Source organism: Sphaerodactylus townsendi, linkage group LG11 (assembly GCF_021028975.2).
Source record: "Sphaerodactylus townsendi isolate TG3544 linkage group LG11, MPM_Stown_v2.3, whole genome shotgun sequence".
NCBI classification, from domain to species: Eukaryota; Metazoa; Chordata; class Lepidosauria; order Squamata; family Sphaerodactylidae; genus Sphaerodactylus; species Sphaerodactylus townsendi.
The window spans coordinates 59,112,058-59,135,316 of record NC_059435.1 but is presented as its reverse complement, the minus strand read 5'-3'; the positions used below and the strand labels follow the sequence as shown (position 1 = coordinate 59,135,316).

The following is a 23,259-nucleotide window of genomic DNA, read 5'->3' as shown; positions in this document are numbered from 1 at the left end:
CTTATTCATGCATGTGCCTGAAAAACATACGTTTATCACATTTGGACTGTACATTTTAAAAAACAAATATGACCAAAACAGTATAGGTATGTGTCTGAAAACTACCATGTGTGAAGGAGGTGATTGAGTTGGAATCTGCAGGCGAAAACAGGCCTACACACTGAAGGGCAGGTGTGAATTGAGGTGTAAAATGTCTCCCTCCTGCAGTTTTGGGAGTTGTCACAAGGCAAGTGTCAAAGGCAGAAAGGACAGCTTTAAATGCAGGTCTATCAAGACCTGAGGGGCATGTAGGAAGAAGGATTTACAATAGCCCTTCAGCATTCCTGTGATTTTGGCATCATTGGAAAACAGATAACACTCCATCTGAAATGCATTTTTACTGTTTCAGCCATCATTTAGGGGTCATACGCATTTGGGAATACATGGTTCGTTCTCAAGGGTGCAGCAAAGGAAGACTTGCTGTTCAGAACGAATGGACATTTCAATTAGGCAACAGTGAAGTAGTGTAGTGAAAACAGTGAAGTAGTGAAAACAGAGCAAATGGTGGGATCTCAGAGGCCCCTTCTGCACATGCAGAATACACTTACAATCCACTTTCAATGCACTTTGCAGCTGGATTTTACTATGTGGAATAGCATAATCTACATGCAAACAATTGTGAAAGTGGATTAAAAGTGCATTATTCTGCATGTGCAGAGATTAGGACTGGGGAGTTAAGATGATCCAGGGCCAAGACAAGGCAAAATGGCCCTTGTGGCATTACAAGGCAGCATTGGAGGAGGCACAGCCTATGTTGATCTTTTCCAATCTTCTGCTTCCAAACGCGGGAGGATTTGAAAACGGCTTGCTCTACCATGTGTGTTTCTCGCCCTCTTGTGGTGAGGAGTTCATCATACAAGCAATCCCTATGGAACTTTTGGAATAATACTTCCCCAAACACAAAAGCTGGAAGGCAAGCAAAATCATTTGGGAAGTTACCAATGTCACTTTTTTGGATCTTCCACACAACACTCATACAGTTGTCCGCTTTTCAAGTGAACGTCAAAGGAGGGTAGGTTGCTGTGTTGATTTTTGAACCCTCCTTGCATTCGTTGGCACCCCCTCTCCCTCATACAAGTCATTCTCACCCCCACCGCCAGAACATTTTTATTCCTTCATTTTACAGTCTTCCTTTCTCACCTCGAGATTCAAAGCAGATTGCAGAGTAAGTCAATAACATTTCATATGGAGATCTAATAAGCAATATACTAGGACCAAGATTACCAAGTTCTGAATAAGAATAGCACATTAGGCACATGTGGCAGTCAACCTTAAAAGCCCCACCTCTCCTCCAGGGCTCTGAACCAATCCTTGTGATTTAGACCTCATGCAAATTCAAGTTAGCCAATCAGAGCACATGAAAATCCACTGGATGGGAGAGGTGTGAGCCAGCCTCACCTTAAGAAGGGTGAAAAATAATTTTTTTCCCCTTTGAGCAGGGTTTTTGTTTCTGGAGCCTCAGCTTGGTCAGGGTTTTATTTGGCTTTCAGTTAGGGTTTGGAGGTTGGCTGAGCAAAGAAAATTTATTTTAGTGTGACAAATAAACATCCTGTTAATTGCCGGTTGAGGTTCTGTGGAAAGGTCCTGTAACTGCGGGAATAAAGCAGCCGTGAACCTGCTAAGGTCCACTATCCAAAAAAAGATGGAATCAAATTTCCTCTTCAGGACGTATTTACTTTGAGAGCCAGTTTTACTTCCTATTTTGAACTCATCCACACATAACATTTACACTACTTTATTTTCTGCTAAATGGACCTTCATTGTCCATTTCCATTGGTAACTTGTCTGTCAAGTCAAAGATCTAAGTAAGATCTAAGTAAATTCGATCTCTATTTACCCCATATGGAAGTATATCCATGGTCTAGCACAGGGGTCGGGAACCCGCGGCTCTTCCGCCGCTGTTCTGCGGCTCCATCAGCCGAGCTGCGGGCCCCCTCTTCACCCGCCCTGCAAGGAGCAGGGCGGGCGCATCATTCCCCCGGCGGCCGGCAAGGCCGAGCCGCCGGGCCTATCTACGCCTGCCTTGCAGGTGGGGGGTGTGTGAGCGGGCGGAGGGGGGGCGCGAGCGAGCAAGTGGGCGGGGGAGCGGAGGGGGGCGTGCCAGCGAGTGGGGGGGTGAGCGGGGGAGGGTGAGCCAAATGGCTCTTTGAGGGGAAAAGGTTCCCGACCCCTGGTCTAGCAGGTTTCCAGATAAGAGAGCTTTAGGGAGCACGTAGTCCACATGCTACCAATCGCAAAGCTTGAATCCTCATTTTTATTTGATTGTGGGTAGTTGAGGCTTAAAGAACCTATAAGAGACAACAGAGTGGGGAAGCAGACACTCTTCAATACAGCTGCCCCTCTTTCTCACCCCACAGCTGCCACAGCATGATACACTGTGGATAAAATGAAGAAAAGCGTTTATTACATCTACAGGAAACAATGAAATATGTGCAGTAAAATTAACAATACAACCAGCACACAGTGGTAGAACTGCCAGTCCCTTTCCCTTAGTAAAACAGCTTTCTGAACTGTTCTATTACAGTTATAGCCCTTTTACCTTTACAGAAAAGCTATCTTGAACAACTCCCTTTTACATAGTCTGTTGAAGGACAGGATATGAGAGCCTTCCTAACCTCCTCAGGAAGGCCATTCCACAAGGAGGGAGCCACAATAGAAAATGCACGCGTACAGGCAGTTGCTGATCTAGTTGTTGTGTTATTATGAGATGCACTAGATGCACTAGAGAGATCGCAGCCACCAATTCTTAAAGAAGTGAAAACCCACGGAACAGAGGAAAAGACTGGTAGGGACAAGAGGACAGGGAGGGAAACACAAAATCCCTGGTCTGGAAATGGAGAAGCAAACTCGCTCTGCCTTCAGGCCTGAATCATGTTGTAGGAAGGAAAGTTCCATCCCCGGGCATCAATAAACTACTGAGTGTGGGGGGGGGGGGGGTGTCTCACTCCCCAGCGCAGATTCAAATATTAATCTCTAGAACACTACTGCCATCTAGTGGGCTTCGTTATAAACATTATGGCAACAGATGGAAGATCTCGGGTATGTGCAAACCAACTTTGGTTTCCTTCAGGGAGCAGCTCCTTGCAAGAGTCCTGGTGCTAGCTTTGACTGTGAGATACAGCTGCAACCATATGAAAGAAATTCAGGTACTGTATTTTATTGGTCTAAATATGCCACCTAAATAGTAGCTAAGAGCAGGCATGAGGGGGAATAGGAAAAGGGGTCAGAAACATCTTGAATATAGACCTGAGCATGACATATGTTGGTGATTGATAGGAGGTGGGAAATTACCCTCTTTTCTGCCTTCTATAAGCCACAAGCCTGTAGGTTTTTCTGTGGCTCACACTAGCACAGGTACCTTTGGCATTTGCTGTGCGTTCTAGTCCTGTATATTTTCCAGATTGGCGATTTACTCAATATTGGTATTGAAAGGCAAGCATGGAAAAGTAGTTTAGGTGTCAGACTAGGCCTTGGGAAAGCCAAGTCCAAATCTCCACTTGCACTGAGGAAACTTGCCAGGCGCCCTTCGGCCAATCAGGCACTCAGCATTAAGCCTATTATTTGAATGAGACACTTCCAAGAAACACCACTGTCACTATACAGAGGCAAGCAATGGTAAACCCCCTCCAAACGCCCCTTGCCTTGAATTCACCCCACCAGGGATCGCCATAGGTCAGATGTGACTTTACAGCAAAAAAAGAGGGGGCGGCTATAGTCACAATTTCTTCAGTAGTGGCCTTAGATCACAAATGATACAAGTCTCAGAGATGGGCTACAAATTATTAGCATGGGCTGTACCGGCTTGCTAAATGTAGTAGTTTGTCATTGCTGCAAATGTTGCTGGCTTTGCCATTTCCCCACTACCAGTTCCTAGAAGGGATGAGGGCTCTCTCAGGTCAAACATGAATTTCTCCAGAAGTATCCATTTCTTTCTTCCCAATAAGTCTGTGACAGCTCAAAAAAATCATGTTAGACACATCAAGAAACTTTGATGAATGAGTCAGATTTTGCTGCAAGCAGTTTGCAGGTTTCAAGCCTTGAGTAACGTCTGGCCAAGCTTGCTAAGAATTCCAGTGTGAAAATACATAACCATCCTCCGCTGCTTCTAAACCGAGGAAGAGAATCTTATGGTAGAGACGTGCTTGGTTATGCACAGAATTTTGACTTTTTCTTTGTGCAGGATACAAGAGCACAAATGAAAGAAAAAAACTGGAAAATGAAGGAAAAACCATAAATGAAGGGAAAAACTCACAATCCTGGCTTTTAAAAATTAAAATGTCAAGGCACGATAGGATGACAGATTTGTTGACAAGTACCGAATGTGTATCCAAGGCATATGTGTAGTTTAACACACACACATATGAGAAACAATCATTCCAAAGCAGAGCATACTTGGAGAAATAAACTAGCCCTTCTCAGCACATGACTGCCCTTGCCAACAATTTTTGTCCAGGTCTATGATACATTTCTTCAGCATTCCTCTCAAGAGCACCTTTTAAACAGCACGAAGTACATTTCTCCTGGCAGTTGTTACAAGTTGATCTAAGCATCTCCCATCAAGCAGCTGATCTACACTGCAGTCCTAAAAGAAGTTATCCCAATCTAAACCCACTAGTGTACCAGCACAAAGATAACGTTCTGGTTCTTACGGAACGGGCCGCATGAAATATAAACTACTGTTTAAAAGAGAGATGTGAGGGGTTTACAGTTACTCTTGCATACCCACCTTCATTCATGGGCCATCCAAAGCCCAAACTTCCACTAGAGTCTGGCAACAGGTCGGAAGAAAGGTAACAGAAAAGCCTTTCATGCAAGCGATGTGAAACACATTGCTAAGTCTGGTCCTTTGTAAGCGGATAGAATTTCTCACTGAAAAGGACAGACATGTACATTTAAACCATCAATGAGGATCAAAAGTTAAATATATTTGAGTACTAGATGATGACAGTGCAGTGGAATTAGAGACAGTCATCAAACTCTAAGGCCCCATCCACACATGCAAAATATTCCACTTTGCAGCTGTGCAAAACCCATTTGCAAATAATTGTGAAAGTGGACTGAAAGTGCATTATTCTGCATGTGCAGAAGGGGCCTAAGGTGTATAGCTGGTGTCCTTGTTTCAACAGAAGCTTAAGTCCAAAGGGAAGTCTCACTGTAATGCCTGAAGCTGGAGTAGAGTTAATCTTTAGAGGACTGGAAGCTCACACATTGGAAGATACAAGTTACACAACTCCTAAGCAGTTCCTGTCTAAACACTCTTCAAGATTGAGGTTTGACTTGTCCATGACAAACAAGTTTATAAATTGCCACTCACCTGAGCTTATGTAGAAAATCCGAATCTCCTTTGGGTAAACAGGCAATGAGGAATTGGGAAGGGAGGGGTGCTGTCATTCTTGCCCTCTAGTGCCTCGCAAATGATCAACAAGTGGTCAGACTCACCTGCAAAAGCTAAGCTTGTCCCACAATGTATGCAAGTTAAGAGGCATTCACCGTGGTTGAAATTCACGTGAAAGGACTGCTGTTACAGACAAAAAGAACAAAAGTAGAAACGGCAACAATTCCTTGCACATGTTGTCCAGAAACTTCACTAGCAAGGGACAAGAACACAGGCACAGACCACAGGATCACGACACAGTACAAGAGATTTGCTTCCTATTTTAGAGGTCTGCATCAAAGCCAGGATTATACTTACGTAATTAACAGCTATGTTTTCTGTGTTAAAAGTCATACCGAAGAAGAGTCAGCCATCTACAGTCAAACCTCGGTTTTCGTCACCTTCGGAAATCAGTGGTTTCGGTTTTCGCTGATGGGATCCAGCCGTTTGTTGCCTTTGGTTTTCGTCAGTCGCCTCGGATTTCGTCGGCAACTTTTGCGAAAGTTGCTACGTTGTTTGCGTAAGTTGCTACGCCATTTGCATTGTGCCTGCGCAAACGGATTGGCCTCGGTTTTGGGCTTTGCCGAGGTAATCTGGACAGATTACCAATGAAAACCGAGGTACGACTGTATCTTCCAGCTTTAAGAACATAACGTACACTTGTAGCAGCAAGTCACAACCAACAGCTTTTTGCAAAGAAAACCCAAGTTTATTTTGTAGTAGCAATAGTTTCTTTTTTATTTTTAATATACTTTAGGAAACAATATACAAAGCTGAGCTTTCCCGCTGTTTTCGAACAGCGAGACGCTCCCATTACACAAAGTCAGCATTTTGTGATGGCGAAGAACAGCAGTCAGCACCAGACTGGAACAGTTAGCTACAACACAAACATCCTTCGAAATGAAATGTCATAATAGCAAGACAGGTAAAACCAGGAGTTAACAGAGGACAACTGTTGGGGAGGCGTCCATGACCCTTGCTGAATGTCATTAAATATTTTATACACAATTTCCTGTTTACAGTTTTTAAACAAAACCTCGCTTGAGGAATCATCTTCAATTAAGTACAAAAAGTATTCAACAAGAATAGGTTGGATAAAGTACCCCCAAAGAGTCCAAATTCTAATATGCATTGACCAAAGGAAATGAAAACCAGTGTTTCTTTGTTTTAAACATGTTTATTACAACAGATACAATTCACATCTGACTAGCTTTTTTTTTCTCCTTTCCCCCTCCCACAACCAGGTTGACATGTTGATCGGGCTGTTTCCATGTAATTTGAAGAAAGGGATGTACTTTCAGCACACGTGCCCAGCAGTACGACCAGTTCATTCTTACAGGGTGCAAATGGAAATACATTTCAATAATTTATACAAACAAGTGGGTTATGCTCAATCACTGCAATTTTAAGCTACTGTACACAGGAATGAAAAGATTATAGAAAAGTGCCATAGCAACAGTGCTTTAGGAAAGGAGGAAATTAGAAGAATTTAAAAAAAACTGATAAAATCAGACCTAGGATTTCCAGGGGAGATGAACACAGAAAATGAAAAACACTGCTCTGTAAAACAGAAACGGAGAAGCACTGCTCTTGATTCGATGCAAGTGTGGAAACAGTTGTTTCATGATATTTTGTACATTACCCAAACTGTTTCAAACTGTTGCAGCCTTGAGATACAGATCGCCTGGCGCTTGCATTGATTTCAGGAAATGCAAGAGTTCTGAATGATAAATTAACTAAAAAAAGAGCTAATTTTGCAGACAGGTTTACATGTAAAAGGCTAGGTATTTAGCCACCTCAGCATTGATTAGTTTTGGATGTCTAAGCTCTGATACACATGGCTTCCCATGGCTTCACTCTACAAAACATATTTACAACGTGAAGAATACATCTACAAGAAATCTACATTTCAAGGGTTTTACAAATCATCCTTGTATTCTTCCCCTGAATGACTCCCCTCCTGTCCCCTTTTCCCATGTCACTTTTTTTCTTTTCTGCCCAACTCAACGGTCCAAAGTCTACTCAAATGCAGCTCAAAAATGTTAAGACTGGGCAACCAGATTACAGTTCCTGTACTCAAAAACCCATGTGCAATTATTCACAACTTTTCACACCATGAAGGAATTCTGGTTCTTTAGTTTTTCAAGTTCTTTAATTTGTTGTCTCAAAAATAGTATCCTACAAAGGAAAAAAAGAACCATTAGCATTGACATATCAATTCTATTCTTTAACATTTTCAATACGTTGGTGGTGGTTGTAATTTTAACACAAAAATGAGTCCGGCTGCATTTGTTAATCTGAAACAAGTAAATGAAACTTTATTTTAGAAAAGGAGGAAGTTGCTGGCCTAAAAAGAGTTGACCCAACTTAATGGTACACATAATGGACTATATAATTGGTCAAGATCCAGCATCACCTTCAGTAGTTCAAGGGCTGGGGAGGAAGGTATTATGCCTTTTTAAGTCAACAGCATCCTGAATGCACACCTCTGAAGATGCCAGCCACAGATGCAGGCAAAACATTAGGAACAAGATCTATCAGACCACGGCCACACAGCCCGGAAAGCCCACAACAACCGGCATCCTGTATGTTAGGCTGTAACTATTTCCAGCCCCTGGTTGTATACAGTAGTGCTTAACAATATCAATGTTATTAGACTAACACAGAGATGGGGAAATCAGGATGATACGCAAAGAACAAATTCTTACCTTTGCTCACGCAAAGTTGCTTGAATTTCACATACTCGAACTAAAGATCTTAAGTTTTTTAATTCAGTACAAATATCTGACATGTGGACACTTCCCATGTTATGAGCTTCCTCACGCAATCTTGATGCCTAAAGTTAAAAATAAGAAGTTTGAGAGTTTCTTTTAAGGTCTTAGTAACACTTGCTGGAGAAAAAAAACATATGTGTAGTGAATAAGAGTGCTGGACTAGGATCTGGGAGACCCAGGTTCGAATCTCCACTCGTGCCACAGATGGTTGCAAGGGGACCAGTTATACTCCCTCAGCCTAACCTAACTCACTGGGTTATTGTGAGAATGATGTAAGTCCCTTTGGGTTCCCACTGAGAAGATGAAGTATAAATGAACCAAATAAATCAGACCATTATGGGTTGCCGGTAACACACAAGATTCACTGCATGTATAATACAGCAGAGGAATACTAGTTTCCTATGCTGTATTTCAGACTATCGCAATCAAGGCTGTTGTGTCCTGTTGCTCTTCAATGACAATTTCTCAATGCAGGTGAATGGTTAACACCTTTTGGGGGAAAGGTTTTGTGCATACCAGTGTGGCTATTTAATGGGGAACAGACAGGTTTAGAAACAGCATAGTATCATTCACAAAAAGTCGGAAATGCATTCAAATCTTAGCCTAGAAACAATTATTTTAGATGTCTCCCAGTTGCTAAGGGTGCCAGCTCCCTGGTCACCAGCAACAGTGACTACTAGCAAATGATGTGCAGACTTGGAAACGATCTCCTTGTTTAACATAATACTGGCCTCTGAAAGCAGAAATGAAGAAAACTGCCATGTGCAAAACCCACACAGCACTGAACTGCATTTCTAGTTCAATTGGACCTATATCTGTCTAGGAGGAAGAGAAGTGGCAACTGCTGCCAAACCTTCCTGGAAACCAAATGTATGTCCAGAATGAGAAATAAATGACTGGCGTAGAGAAGGCAAGCTCAGCCTTGCTTCTTAGGATAACCATAGGAGGGAAATTAGGTTGAAAGTTACTTGCTCAAGGCCTTCCTATTTGACCCTGTCTTAGTCAAGCAATTTGTTTACATTCCATTTCTACATAAACAGTGAAGTAGAAATGGTGCTGAACTGATTGAGAAGTGGAGGTTAATCATCACAGCATAGATCGACTTTTAAAAATTGGGACAGTAGAGCAATGCAATTTAGAAGTATAATAAACCTCACTGGTTCAATATTAAGGAATATATTATTCTTTGGGTTAAAGCTAAATGGAAACATTTCAAGAACTGTATAGTTAGTATAAAAGTGATAGAATGTGTGCAAAGTAAAAAAGAGAAAATGTCTTTGATTCTTGGCCTTGAACGAATGCTCAAATTTGCTTCTCAAATGATTTTGAGCTTTCAATCTATGGAGCAGTTTCAAATAACTGAGACATTACATGTATTGCTTAAACCACAGAATACTGACAATCATGTTCACAGTATTTCTGGGACAGATAATAAGTACATAGCTTTTTAATATTCATTTCTGTTTTATGGGAGAAAGATATCACTTGGGTCATCATCTTGCCCAAAGGCTCCTCTCCCATGATCTCTCACTGCAGTTAATAGGATGTACTTGTTTCTAACTTGATATTGGCTTTTACAGTGAAGAACTGTGTTATATTTAGGTTAGCACAAGCACGTGATGAGGAAGGACACAAAAAATCATCAATCCTTAAACCTCACAAAACAGATAAAATTAAGCGATAGACTCCTAGACATTGAAAACAGTTCACTTTAGTATTATGAGGACCTGTAGTACTTTCAGCCTTTTGTTAAATGCCACTATCATACAGTAACTGACAATTAAATATTCTTCCTTAAAGTAGGCAGAATACTTGAAATGTCTACAGCCGGTCTGAGCCTGTAATGATTATATATCCTCACGTAACAAGGATGGCGTTAATGCTACTTGGAACAAAAAGCAAGAAACAGTTTCCGAGTAGGCACTTACCTGCTTTTCTGCATGATCTGCAGGCCATCCTTGGACATGCTTTATAAGATTTTCATTGAAATGTGCCGCTAACGTGGGTGTTAATGAACACGTAGGCCGCGCTGATGCATTCTGTGGTGCTGTTGTGTTTGAAGCACTTGTATTGGAGGTATGATTTGGAGATGGACTTCTCTGACTACTACAAAGGAAACAAATATTTAAAACAGAACTAGTCAGCCAGTTACTTGAAAACAACCCAGTGACTTGTAGATAATGCACAAAGCAGCTGTGACTCTCAAACTATGGTTGGTCCCAAGAGGAGGTTCCAGTTCTCCTGTGCGAGGAGGAGGAGGGCAAACAGACTGAACTGGGAGAAGAGGCTCCGGAAGTCTCAAAGGCAAATCCAGGTTTGCCTCCATATAAAGCGTGACACAGACATAAAACACAGCCTGTTGCACAGTGTGGTGCATTTATAAATACGAAGTATGGAAAATATAAACTTATTCCATGTTAATGGACCCAGTAATTCCGGAGTTTTATTTTAGAAAGGGGAAAAGAAATATTGCTCCATGGGACTCACTTCAAAGAATTTGAGAGGAAACATGACACAACAGCTTTTACCCAAATTTAATGTATTCTCACTTTCCAAGAGTGACTGAGTACTAATGTTATCAAAAGCTGTCACATGTACTGAATGAAGAATACAACCTGGCTTTCAAGATAAGAAGGACTGAAAATAACTATGTCCAGAAAGTATGAAGAGCTATTTTTTCACATTAATTTCTATATTACACAGCACATATGGCACCATACAGCTTTTTTTTTAAAGGTTAATTTGGTACGGAAATTCTGCCCATTTACCACCACCTTGTGGCAATCAACATGTTCTTAGAATTTATTTTTACATTAGGCAGTAAGTATTTTCTACGGATTTATTAACATCAAGAGCCTGCACCGGCATTATAACTAATATACAGCACCTCAAATCATATTTGGACTCAACTAGCATTTGGGGTGAAGAAACAGCATATGAAGTCTGTTCTGTTCTTCATGTATAATTTAAGGCAACAAAATTGCAGAATGGGCAAAGGTCAACTCACTAAAGGCAAACACAAATATGAGTTCAACATTACAAAATCATGCACAAGGTCTACCCACCAAATCTAAAGTTGTCCTGCAAGCACACATCTGATGCAAGAATGCTGGACTGAATATCTGACTGAGCCTTTTGTCAGTGCCATCCTTTGCACTTACACCCTTCTACATCCACCGACTTCAACGGACTTCAAAGGGTGTAACTGTGCAAGGAACAACTTGAACCAATGTTAAGATTTACCTTGAACGCTGAAGACTTCGTGGAGAAGCAGGCTCATGACCTTGTTTTTCAGCAATCACTGGCTGCTGAGATGCTGACTGTGAAACTGGTCCTTGCTTAACACCTGGAGTAGCAACCTGCAAGTTCAGAGGCTGATAAGATTTTTGCAATATTAAACGTAACACAGTGTGTTCTATTTTGGCTCTTGGACTTACTGGGCCTGCACCCTATCTTGCTGGCTCTTTTGCCGGATCTGACAGCTACATACATTCATTTTTGCTTTGTGCTAGTTTCCATCTTGAATCTTAGGTTTGCAAGGTGGGATGTAAATGAAATAAACTGTAGTGTGACATGTCTATAATGGCATTAGCAATATAAAATAAAATGTGCTTTATACCTTTAAATGTGTGTAATTACCTTCCTTAGTTAAATGTGACTTACAATGCAATCCAGATCCTGGAGGTGGCTGAGGATGGTGCTGCTCACACACTCCAGAGGATTTTCAGGCAGTGCAGGGAGGCAGAAGACACAAAAAGCCTCCCTGGCTGTCCAAAAGTCCACCATAGGGGAAACAAAGTTACACCATCGCTGGCATTCCTGGGGCAAAAAACCAGTGGGAATGCCCCCAGGAGTGCCAACCTACCAGTGAGGCTGACAAAACTCTGGAAGCAGTGGCTGGAAGCAAGTGGGATGCTCTGGAGCTCTGCAGCGTTCGTTTGCCTCCCTATTTGCCCTCCCAGCCAGCATAAATACAGAGTTGCACTTACCTGTAACTAGTTCATTGAGTGGGTTTCTGTGCTGACACACACTGACTGTGACTGCACTTGGGCAGGCCTGCCACAGAAAGATGTTCAAGCTTTTTGTCTGCTCTGAAGCTCAGAAGAGCACTTGCTCCCTCTTTCCCTCCCTTGGGAGGGAAGATTCCCACCCAAATGATCTAGTGATGGGAGGGAGAGGAGTGTGATTCCTTCAGTTCTCCTACATCCACCACAGTTAGAGAAGGAAGACCTAGAAAGCCAGTTTCAGCATGGTAAAAAAACAACAGCCCCCGGTGGGGTAGGAGAGAGGGATGTGTTTCTGCACAGAAAACCACTCAATGAACTACAGTTACAGGTAAGTGCAACTCTGTATTTCATCTTCATGGGTATTCTGTGCAGTTCCACATTGGGAGATTAGCAAACTGAAGTAGCTTGGCAGTGTGGCTGACGCTGTCTATTTGACTAACGCCTGCAGAACTTCTTAGCCTACTGCGCCTCCCTGTAGTAGTCAAGTCCACCATACAGTTTCAAAAAAATGACATCAGGGAGGGCAGCCCTGTAAATGTCCTAACTGTGTCAATTCGATGGCCAGGTAGCTTATGCTACCTGCGCCCTGGAGGAGTGAGCATGAACTTCCAAGAGCTAAACCATCCCTGATGAGCTGTAGGCCAACTTCATGGGCTTGGATACTCATATAGACGGATGTGGTCCCCTACCAGAACGAAAAGGTTATTGCCCTTCATTGTGTCCACAGTGCAATACAGGTTGAAAAGCAATGTCCTAGGTACAGAGGTGGGATTCAGCAGGTTCACACCACTTCGGCAGAACCGATTGCTAAAATGGTGCTTGAAAACAACCAGTTGTTAAATTATTTGAATCCCACCACCGGAACCTGTTGTTAAATTAATTGAATCCAACCACTGCCTAGGTACGTGTGGTGCATGCAGGGACTGCTCCACTGGGGGAGACGGTTTGGGGAAGAACATTGGCTACATCATGTCCTGACCCATATGAAATGCTGAAACCAGCTTATGAATGCTCTAGGCTGGGGCACCACAGCACGTTTCCTTGATGAAATCCACTGAAAGCAGATCACACCTGAGAGTCGACAGGTCTCCCACCCTCATAACAGAGGTGACAGTGACAAGGAGGGCAGATAGGACAGGCGTGATAAGTCACTGGAGGTCATAGGCTCAAAGGGGCACCCATTAACCCAGTGAGGATCAAAGTCAAATCTACTGTGGCACAAGTATCTGAACAGGCAGATGAATGCTCTGTAAACCCTTGAGACAATGCTTGGAGGGTGGATGGGACAGAGGGGAATGAATTCAACCCAGGGAAGGGGGAGTGAGTGTTCTTCAGAGCTGCAAAACAGACAAAAAGCTTGAAAATCTTTCCGTGGCAGGCCTGCATAAATGGAATCCCAATGTGGAGCTGCACAGAATACCCAAGAAAATGAAGTGCCACTTATGTTGGCCAGGAGAGCAAATGAAACAGTGCAAGCCCACGCTACTTCCTATAGCATTCCACCCCCACATCAGGATTGGGCTGACCAAATTCTCCTGACAAAGCAAGAAGTGGTACTCATACAAATGTAAAGTGATACACATTGGGACAAAAAAATCCCAGCTTCTCATCTGTATCCATCTTCGTCACTGTGTGTCTCCATAAATTACATGCTGTGGTTATGACAGAAACTAGAAGCACCAGAGTGGGCATCTGATGAAAGGAGTTTCACTATTTAAATCTTGTACCATGAAAATCTTGTTGTTCTCTTAGATCCTACTGGACTCCCCAACCCCAGTATGTGAAGCAGATGGAAGGGCATCTAGGGTCTGAAAAAGGCCCAACTACATTTAGAAAGGAAGATGGTAGAAAGGTAAGCAATGCTCCTGACCATGATTTTCAAGCTTTGTACAGATTAGGGTCTCCATCTGCAATTCAATATTCCTAAGAAGCTGAAAGACTTAGCTCTTCTTAGTCCCATCTTCAGCAGCTGTATCGGCTGAAACCCTGTCATATTTAGTTTTTCAATTATCTTGGTGCACCAGTACAAGTTTGGGGCCACCAAGAGAAACTGAGGCATTAAGTTTTAGATGGCATTAAGATTTAGATGGATTTTCAGCCAATTATGGTTAACCACAAATTAGTCTCCACCTTACAGTTACCAGCCTGTTGTCTAAGGACAACGCTGGCTGCAAGCAGATGAGTTAAGTTAACTCTGTCCCATCAAACTACAACTCTAAATCTGGATCAAACACTTGTTTAAAATTGCGAGGGAAGGGGGAGAGACAGCACTGGACGACCTGCAGTTAATTTGAATACCTACATTTGCACCTCGCCAGAATGTTTCTAACTAGGATTTCCTGCATAGGGGTGCCCCACTGTATGAACACTGCAACCATCCTTAATCGTGTTCCTCCTTGGACAATTTGAGTTGCAGAGAGGGCAAAATTTTATATTATGAAGAACATTTAATAAAGCAGTAGTACAATACAAGGATTCCAGCTACAAATTCGAAATTCTATAATTAAGGTATTTTAATGAAAATGTCTCATAAAACGGTCGATATTTAACAGCCTGGCTCAGGTTTAATAGAGTCAATCCATCTCATGTTGGGTCTTCCTCTTTGCTTGCTGCCTTGAACGTTTCCTAGCATGATTGCCTTTTCCAGTGACTCCTATCTTCTCATTATGTGAGCAAAGTACGACAGCCTCAGTTTATTCATTTTAGCTTCTGGTAACTGATCCAGAAACTGAAAATTAGAAACTGCTAACTCAAAAACTTTCTCCATGAGTAAGTGGCTTTCCCCAGGACGCCTACAGAATATCACTTCTGGATAAGACAAGATTTGAACTAGGATTTCATGGCTCACACTTCCACAGACACTTTTTACACAAAAATTGCAACAGCCTCCACTAGATTCCAAAGCACAAATTTAGCACCATCTGGAAAAACAGCTGTTGAAAGAGAATTTAGCACCTTGGTTTGAGTCAGAGAACCATACATTTTGTTTAGAAATATTTAGAATATTAGAATTCTGGGTACCTATGTCTGTTTCAAAAATATTCACTTAGGAGTACAGTTGCTCATCCATCGCACAAATAATTAAGAAGTTACCTTTGGCTGTGAGGATACAGGAGGTGTACTCATCAAAGGCTTCAGAGGAACTGTGTTAGTCTGAGGCGTGCTTATCCTTGGAGATACATATGACCTTGGTGATGAGGCATCCGATGTTAAAGACATGGGGGATTGATTAGATGGCTGAGCTGTGAATAAGACCATGACAGGTTTATTAAATCTGGCCAAATCCAAGTAAATTATGTAAATAAAAGAGTGATCTTCAGAAAGCAACTGATTAAAGGACAGAAAGGTGTGACTAATAGAAGGTTAAGAGACAGCACAGATGGTACTAAATGGTAGTCTGAAAATATCAAACAGAGAGGCAGGTAACTCAGCAGTTATTCAAGCAGCAAAACAAAACAGTCATTTCCAGAAGGCACCACTGCACTGTTCGTAAAAGCTTGATTTAAGCCCAAACTTTTTGCTACCAGAAAAACTGAAGTACAGCAGAAACCTCATCTAGGTTATCACAATGGTTCTCCTATGCAGTTAAGAAATCTTCCATACCATATTTATACAATTCAATGATTCATCCTTATTTACCTACATTAGACTACCATATACACCAACATTCTTGAACCTGTACCTAACTTCAGTGTGTTTCAACAAGCAAGTCACTGGGACAAGACCACTTCCTGTTCACCTAGTTTTGAATTTCATAACTCCACTGTAGCAGCACAACAGCTCTACAGGAGACAGTTATTCATCTACACCAAGCCTACAAGATATAGGGAAGGAGTATTTTTCCTTTTCTCTCCCTGCCAAGAATTTGCAATTGCCAACTGGAACTGGAAACATTCCCAACATGAGTTTCGTTCCACCACTCTATTATACTGTCTTCTGAATCTCCTCCCCACCATAATTCTAGACACTCCCATAGGCCTGAAGAGGGCAATTCACACATTCCCCGGTTTCTGCTCCAACCCCCACTCCACATCCCTTATATTATCTATGGATGTCCTGGTTTTGCTGATTTCTTGACTGGAACATCACATGATTTCTTGACTGGTTTACCATGAGATATGATGTGAATAAATGAAATGTAATTAGCCTCCTTCACACTGAATCAGAAGGAATAAGGCATGTATTAAGAATCACAGGTGTATTAAGAAAAAAACAGAGTAGCTACACTAAAGTCCAATTGAAGATTTGGGCAGCCAATTTTTTTTGTGGGTCTTATGTCAGTAAGGTGAATGCCAAAGTGAACATCATCTATTGCTTGACTTGCCCTGTATACTTTTATGCCAGAGTGAACAAGAAGCATTTAGAGTAAATTCACCAGTTACAAACTCTGGGCCCCCACATGGGTTATTACATATTCTTGCCTGGAAAAGCCTTTAGATAAACCACAGCACCTTTCTGCAACTCGCACAGATAAACTGACATTCGACTTATCCTTCCACTTGCTCGGGAACCCTCTCAGAATACCAACTAGTCTTTTCACACAGATCCAACAGACAGTTGTAAAATACCTTGTGTAGAAAGCTGTGCTGCTTGAGTAATCAGGGATGTTATATTAAAAGCAGATGGTCCAGCAAGAATTTTTTGGAGTATAGAATGCAGAGAGGCTTGTGTCACAGCAGCTGTAAGAACTAAACACAAATCGGCATTATTAGTCCTATCTCCTGAACCGAAGAGTTCCATACCTTCTTTTTCAAGAGACTAACATCACACGTAACTGATCTCATTGGCCAAAATGACAAGAGTCTTGTCATCTCTCATTCTCCTGCCTGCTTCAGAGCAACTGGCTGTATGATAGCAATCATGAGAAAATTTTGAAGGAAAAAAAACCCTTACCTTAAGATACAGGCAAGGGGAGACTGCCAGAACCAAAGTGACATCAAGTTATCAATGAGGTCATTAACAACACTGACTATTCCCAAGCCCTGGTATCTGGTTGAGTGGTTACTTTCTGTTTACACTGAGGCATGTGTTATTGTCTCAAGGGAGACAGTATGTAGTGGGAAAGTACCAAGGGTGAGAAACATGAAAGACAACTGGACTGTGCTCAAGTCACATGGCAGTTTTGAACATTCTGACTACTGCTGATCTAGATGGAATTTAGCACCAGTTGTGGTTAACAGCAGGTAACCAAAGGTGTTCTTCCTTAAGCACAAGCGGCCTTAGGTTTGTGTGTGTTTGCTTAAAAAAGAGTGTCACACTTAGAAAACAACACTGCATCCAACCACTATTTCCACTTGCTTGTCTCTACCATCCTCATTGTCACTATTTATTAATATGATAGCCACAAGCATCGTTCAACCCATTCTTTACAAAGCAGATACCGTGTTTCCCTGCCAATAAGACAGGGTCTTATATTAATTTTTGCTCCAAAAAATGTGTTAGGGCTTATTTTCAGGGGATGTCTATGATTTTGCACACCCCACATGACCAGATCAGCTGCACCAGGGAATCTGTAACTAGGGTTTATTTTCGGAGTAGGGCTTATATTTCAAGCATCCTCCAAAAATCCCAAAAGATCATGCTAGGGCTTATTTTCGGGATAGGTCTTATTTTCAGGGAAACAGGGTAGTTCTCTAGGTTATTTCTATCAAAATGAGGAGTTAGCACTGGCAGAAAGGACAGTAGAACCAGCTTAGAGAGGGACTGAGAAAGAAACATGAGCAAGGCATGGCAACAGGCAGAGAACTAACCAATACAATTTACCTTGGTGTATTCCCCACTGATCCTAATAGAAGTTACTTTTCAGTAAACATGCATAGAGCAGTGTTAGAAGATGATAAAGGGAAACATCACCCGAGATATACAGCACTAGCATGCAACACCCACCCACCCCACTGTCTGAATAACTACTAATATTTTACAAGCTCTGCTTCATTTGCACTTCTTGTTGCGCAACTGCCTTCGCATATGCAAAACTACACTAAAGTGTTACAAGATGTGCCCAGTTTAGTAGATACATGCCAATGTAGCTGAAGAAGCGTATCAAATGTCCTTCATGGTATTTTCTTCTACAGGTTCCTTAAACAGCATACTTTTCCATGGAAAGATCTAAGTAGAATTGTAACTTCATTTGCCACATCCTTGTTTCAGAATGTTCCGCTTAGTCCTAGTGCCTACCTAACAGAACTAGGTAGGCATTAAGACTCAAACAGAGCATTCTAAAACAAAGACGGTCCAGCACGTGGCGAATTATGTTACAATTCTACTTGGCAAGCTTCAATATTTTTAGTAAGTGTATCTCATTTGAAATACAAGCACTTTTGCTGATGCGAGTTTAACTGCTTGTTTAGAAACTTTTTATGCCATCTATCCAGAGAACTAGTTCAAGTTGTTTAAGTAAAGAATAATAAACACACTGTAATAGTAGCTGTTAATCAGCAAGCTATCAGAACCCCAGTATTTAAAATCCAACAAAAGCATTAAACTAATCACAAAACAGTTCTCAACCTAGAAAGAGTGTAAAAGAATCAACCTGGCCAAAAATAAACATTTTGGTCTGGTGAGCCTCAAGGAAAAGGGCACTCTACATGCGAGGTGCCACCATAAAAGAAGCCCTGTCTCTAGGCAAAGATGAACTGGGTGAAGGCAGCAGCCCAAAGAGCAGGGCTTGTGAGAAAGAGCTTAACTGAGAGTGACGTCAAATAGCACATTATATTCTGTATAGCTCCTCTATACAATTTCCTCAGCAAGTAATGGAAGCCTTGCCTTAAACCAAAACAAAAGGGGGAAATAACATGAAGCAAACATGTGGGTTCTCCAACAAATGTTGTCGAACATTACCTTGGGGTGCATCTGGCCCACTGGCAGGAAAAACTAGCCCTACCCCCACTTAGCCAATTTTCCTCATGCAACCATTTGCAAAGACTGTAAAAAGCAAGAAGTGGGAGGGAGAAATAGCAAAAAAAAAAGAGGGGGGATGCTGGAAAGAACTTGTGGGGAGAATTCAGCACTCACATTCTTGTTGGCTGTTTGTTCCTTCCAAATGCCCCCTGCACCCCTGCGCAAATGCATCAGACCCATATATACCATCCCAAAAACAAATTCACAATACTTTAATAAAGCTTACAAAACAGGCATTTGGTCCCATTTTTAGCAACCCATCCCCATGATCAAGGTACTGCTGAATAAACTGCTAAAAATGTAATGTCCATCCTACCTTCATTTATTTTTGATATATCTACACTAGAATTATTAAACTGCAAGGTGGCTTGAAGGGCAGGTAGTAACTGTCGAAGGAGATTTGGATCCTGAAGCAATGGAGGAACTGGTGATTGAGAGACAGGTGAAACAGGAACGGCAGAAGCAGATGAAGTTGGGGCAGAAGATGGATTCAGCCCAGAAGCAGATGATGTGGAAGGAGCTGTGCATGAGTGGGTCAGAGACTTGTCCATAGATACGGATTCTGAAAATGAAAAAAAGACATTCAGTCTCCATCTGAAGATAAACTGCTCACTCGTCCCCATTTTCTACAGTTATAAATTAGGCAGGATGACAAACTTGACAATATTACAGCAATTTGAGAAACAATTCTTTTTTATAATGTGAATTATGCATTTGAGAACATACAGTAAGTTTCCAAGGTAAAAACAGGATAAAACCAAATGCCAAGGCAAACTATTTTACATTTAAATAAATACCCACCAAAACTATTACAACTGATAAGAAAAAGCAAATGAGCCCGCCAATCTTTCTTATTAAGAGTAATATTTTTAAAGGGAGGATATTTATAGTTCAACAAGGATTGAACAGAGAGATTCAGCATATGCTAGGTGGTAGAGAATAGCATCAGCAGAAAGCCAAAACAGAGAATGCTTCATTACCCTTGCAAATCAACCTTGAAACTCATGGTGGCAGTATTCCACTGGAAGGTGAACTTCAGTGTACAGAGAGAAACAGCGTAGTAAACACACATACAGATGAGATGCATTACTAAAGAGATAACAGCATGCATATGCACACGCACACACGGTTGCCAAAGGCTCAGAACAAAACTTAAGACTGGGTTTTCTGAAACTAGACAACATCAGATCTTTAAAAAATGTATGAAATTCATGCAATGGAAACAGAGGGAGAGATTACATTATGGTCTTAGACTTGAAAGTTTGAACTGTGCTGTCATGTACAAAATCTGCAAACATCCTTATTTCAACCACCGTCTGAAGTACTCAGAGATGATTTTTAAAGGGTCTATGCTGTGAGGTATCAGGAAGACAGAAAAGTGATACACACTCACTTTCAGTGAGGGAAAAATGTTTGGAGACATCTTGCCAGACACAGAGAATCTCTACTTTCTGCTTCCTGTGCACCAGCAGGTAAAAAAAAGCAGGTTGTGGCCGGAGATGCAAGAATTCTGGTTCACAACCTTGAGGAAGAGGGATTCTACTACAGCTATCCTACTGAAAAAGGGGCCCCTTGCTTTATTTGTATTTGGTCTGGAAAGTTCTGCAGGCCAGTCTGGGTCCTTTGAGAGAAAGCACAGAAACGCCCTTCAGTGTAGAGTGTGCTTTCTTCAAAAGTTTCTCTTCCCTTACACTGTGCTCACAGTTGGCCTCTGAAATATTTGCCCAATCCTTGTTCCTTAAGCAGGAGTGTCCAGGGGGCCACCTCCTCTGCTCCATCTCAGAGTCGTCTTGAGGAGGACCAGGGGACAGAGAGTTGTCTGAGGCATCTTGTTTTCTGGCTGTTCTGGTGCAAGGTGACCTCAGAAAGAAGGACAGAAGTTTTAACTATAACCTTAACACTCGGACGGCCCGATAGGAGCCGGGGCAAAGCAACTTGGCCAGGCCAGCACCCCACTGCCGGCCAAAGCCCCAGAACAGAGGCGGGCGCCCGAGAGCTCGCCTCGCCCCCCCCCCGCCTTAAAGGCGTGGGAGGGGACAGGGGCACGAGGACAAGAAGGGCCTGGCCGTGCCCCAGGCAGTCGTGGGGGATTTGCCACGGCCAAGGAGGGGAAGAGCAGAACGAGGAGGAGATAAAAGGGGAGACTGAGGGGTCCTTAGGGGCGGAAGGAAAGGAGAGAAGTGGACGAGGTGGTGATGAGAGAGAATGTGAAAACAGAGAGGGAGCAAGGACAGTGTCCAGCAGGAGAGAGAGAGGACGTGGAGACCTCTGGCAGAGCCCCGAATCAGACCCCGCTGTACAGGGAAAGACCAGGTCAAGGGGGGAGTTGCTCGGAGGAGGGGGGCAAGGAGTTCTAGTGGTGAGGGACAAGACTCCTTGGCATCCTGTAGCTCTGCAGGCTTAATTTGATTAGCCGCCCTAGTGAGACCCAAGGCGAGGATGGCAACACCATCAGCTGTGAAGGGTTAGGAGGGTTGGATTTACCCACCCCAGGGGCACCCAGTGGGGTGGAGCCTCACACAAACTTATGGTGACCCCAAGGAAGCAGTGGTCCGCCCACTCTTGAAAAGACCATCGTTAGATCCAGGGGATCTGGCCAATTACCGCCCAGTCTCGAATCTTTCGTTTCTGGGAAAGGTAATTGAGAGAGTGGTGTTGGAGCAGCTTCAGGGTTTCCTGGATGACACATTGGCTTTCGACCCCTTCCAGTCCGGCTTCCGTGCTGGGCACGGGACGGAGACGGTCCTTGTCGCCGTCACAGACACGCTCCGTATGCAGCTTGACCAAGGCGGATCGGCGCTGTTGGTTTTGTTAGATCTTACCGCAGCGTTTGATATGGTCGATCACGACCTTTTGGCCCACCGCCTGGCCGTTTCCGGAGTGCGAGGCACTGTCCTTCAGTGGATTGTCTCGTTTCTCCGGGACCAGTGCCAGCAAGTGTGGTGCGGGGATCAAGCCTCCCGGAAGTGCCCACTTCATTGTGGTGTACCCCAGGGGGCGTTATTATCCCCGCTATTATTTAACATCTATATGCGACCACTTGCTCAGCTGGTACGGAGCTTTGGGCTGATCTGTCACCAGTATGCTGATGACACTCAGCTCATTCTGTTGATGGAGGGGGGAACCGTCACGGCCCCTGCAGCTCTACAGCATTGTTTGGAGGCGGTCTCTGGTTGGTTACAACAGAGCAGGCTGAAACTGAATCCATCGAAGACGGAGATCCTTTGGCTTGGTCGCAAGGGGGAGGGGGGGAATTTCCAGCCGCCGGAGTGGGAGGGGACCATTTTGGCGCCGGCCCCCTCCGTCCGCAGTCTGGGGGTCCACCTGGATTCGTCTCTTTCGATGGAGACCCAGGTGGCCCTTACAACCCGGACTGCGTTTTTCCATCTCCGTCAGGCCCGGCGGCTGGCCCCCTTCCTCTCCCAAGCGGACCTAGCCACTGTGATCCATGCAACGGTCACCTCCAGGCTTGACTATTGTAACTCGCTCTACGCGGGCCTTCCCTTGCGCTTGATTCGGAAATTGAAACTGGTCCAAAATGCAGCAGCGCGCCTGCTCACAGGGGGCGCCTTTCGTGATCACATCCAGCCTGTGTTGCGCCAGTTGCATTGGCTTCCAGTGGAATTCCGAATCATTTTCAAGGTATGGGTTTTGACCTTTAAGGCCTTACGTGGCCTGGGACCCTCGTACCTCAGAGACCGCATTACCCCATATGCCCCTACTCGGCCTCTGCGCTCAGCAGAGGCCAATTTGCTGGTGGTTCCTGGCCCCTCAATGATGCGGCTGGCCTCCACACGGGCCAGGACTTTCACAGCCCTGGCCCCGGCCTGGTGGAACACTCTTCCTCCAGCTGTCCGGGCCCTGCGGGACCTTGGTGAGTTCCGCAGGGCCTGTAAGACTGAATTGTTCCGCCGGGCCTTTGGAGTGTCCAGTCGCTGAAATGTGCGCCCCCTTTCTCTCTATTCGATTACCACCATATGCTACCCTCCTAGAGGGGAGTCCGGCTGTTCCCTTTCCTTAGGGAGGCCTTTAATTAAATTGGGTTTTGGGGTGCCTGATATCTTTGTATTGACCGCTGCCTTTAATAGATTTTAATAGATTTTATTGGTTTAATAATTTTTACTGATTGTAATGAATATTGTTGTGCACCGCCCAGAGCCCCTCG

At 43.3% G+C, this 23,259-nt stretch overlaps 1 protein-coding gene across 1 annotated transcript in view; it reads right to left on the bottom strand.

Annotated features, from left to right (window-relative positions):
* Positions 1 to 6,121: 6,121 nt before the first annotated feature.
* Positions 6,122 to 23,259, bottom strand: part of WAC (WW domain containing adaptor with coiled-coil) — a 53,136-nt gene continuing 35,998 nt past the window's right edge. Inside the window, exons 8-14 of the mRNA XM_048510415.1 lie at positions 19,411 to 19,656; positions 16,763 to 16,882; positions 15,288 to 15,436; positions 11,431 to 11,546; positions 10,116 to 10,293; positions 8,122 to 8,249; positions 6,122 to 7,591 (exon numbers count right to left, since the gene is read on the bottom strand). Coding sequence (XP_048366372.1) covers positions 7,522 to 7,591; positions 8,122 to 8,249; positions 10,116 to 10,293; positions 11,431 to 11,546; positions 15,288 to 15,436; positions 16,763 to 16,882; positions 19,411 to 19,656 — 1,007 coding nt within the window. The 3' untranslated portion in view covers positions 6,122 to 7,521. The remainder of the gene's footprint in view (positions 7,592 to 8,121; positions 8,250 to 10,115; positions 10,294 to 11,430; positions 11,547 to 15,287; positions 15,437 to 16,762; positions 16,883 to 19,410; positions 19,657 to 23,259) is intronic.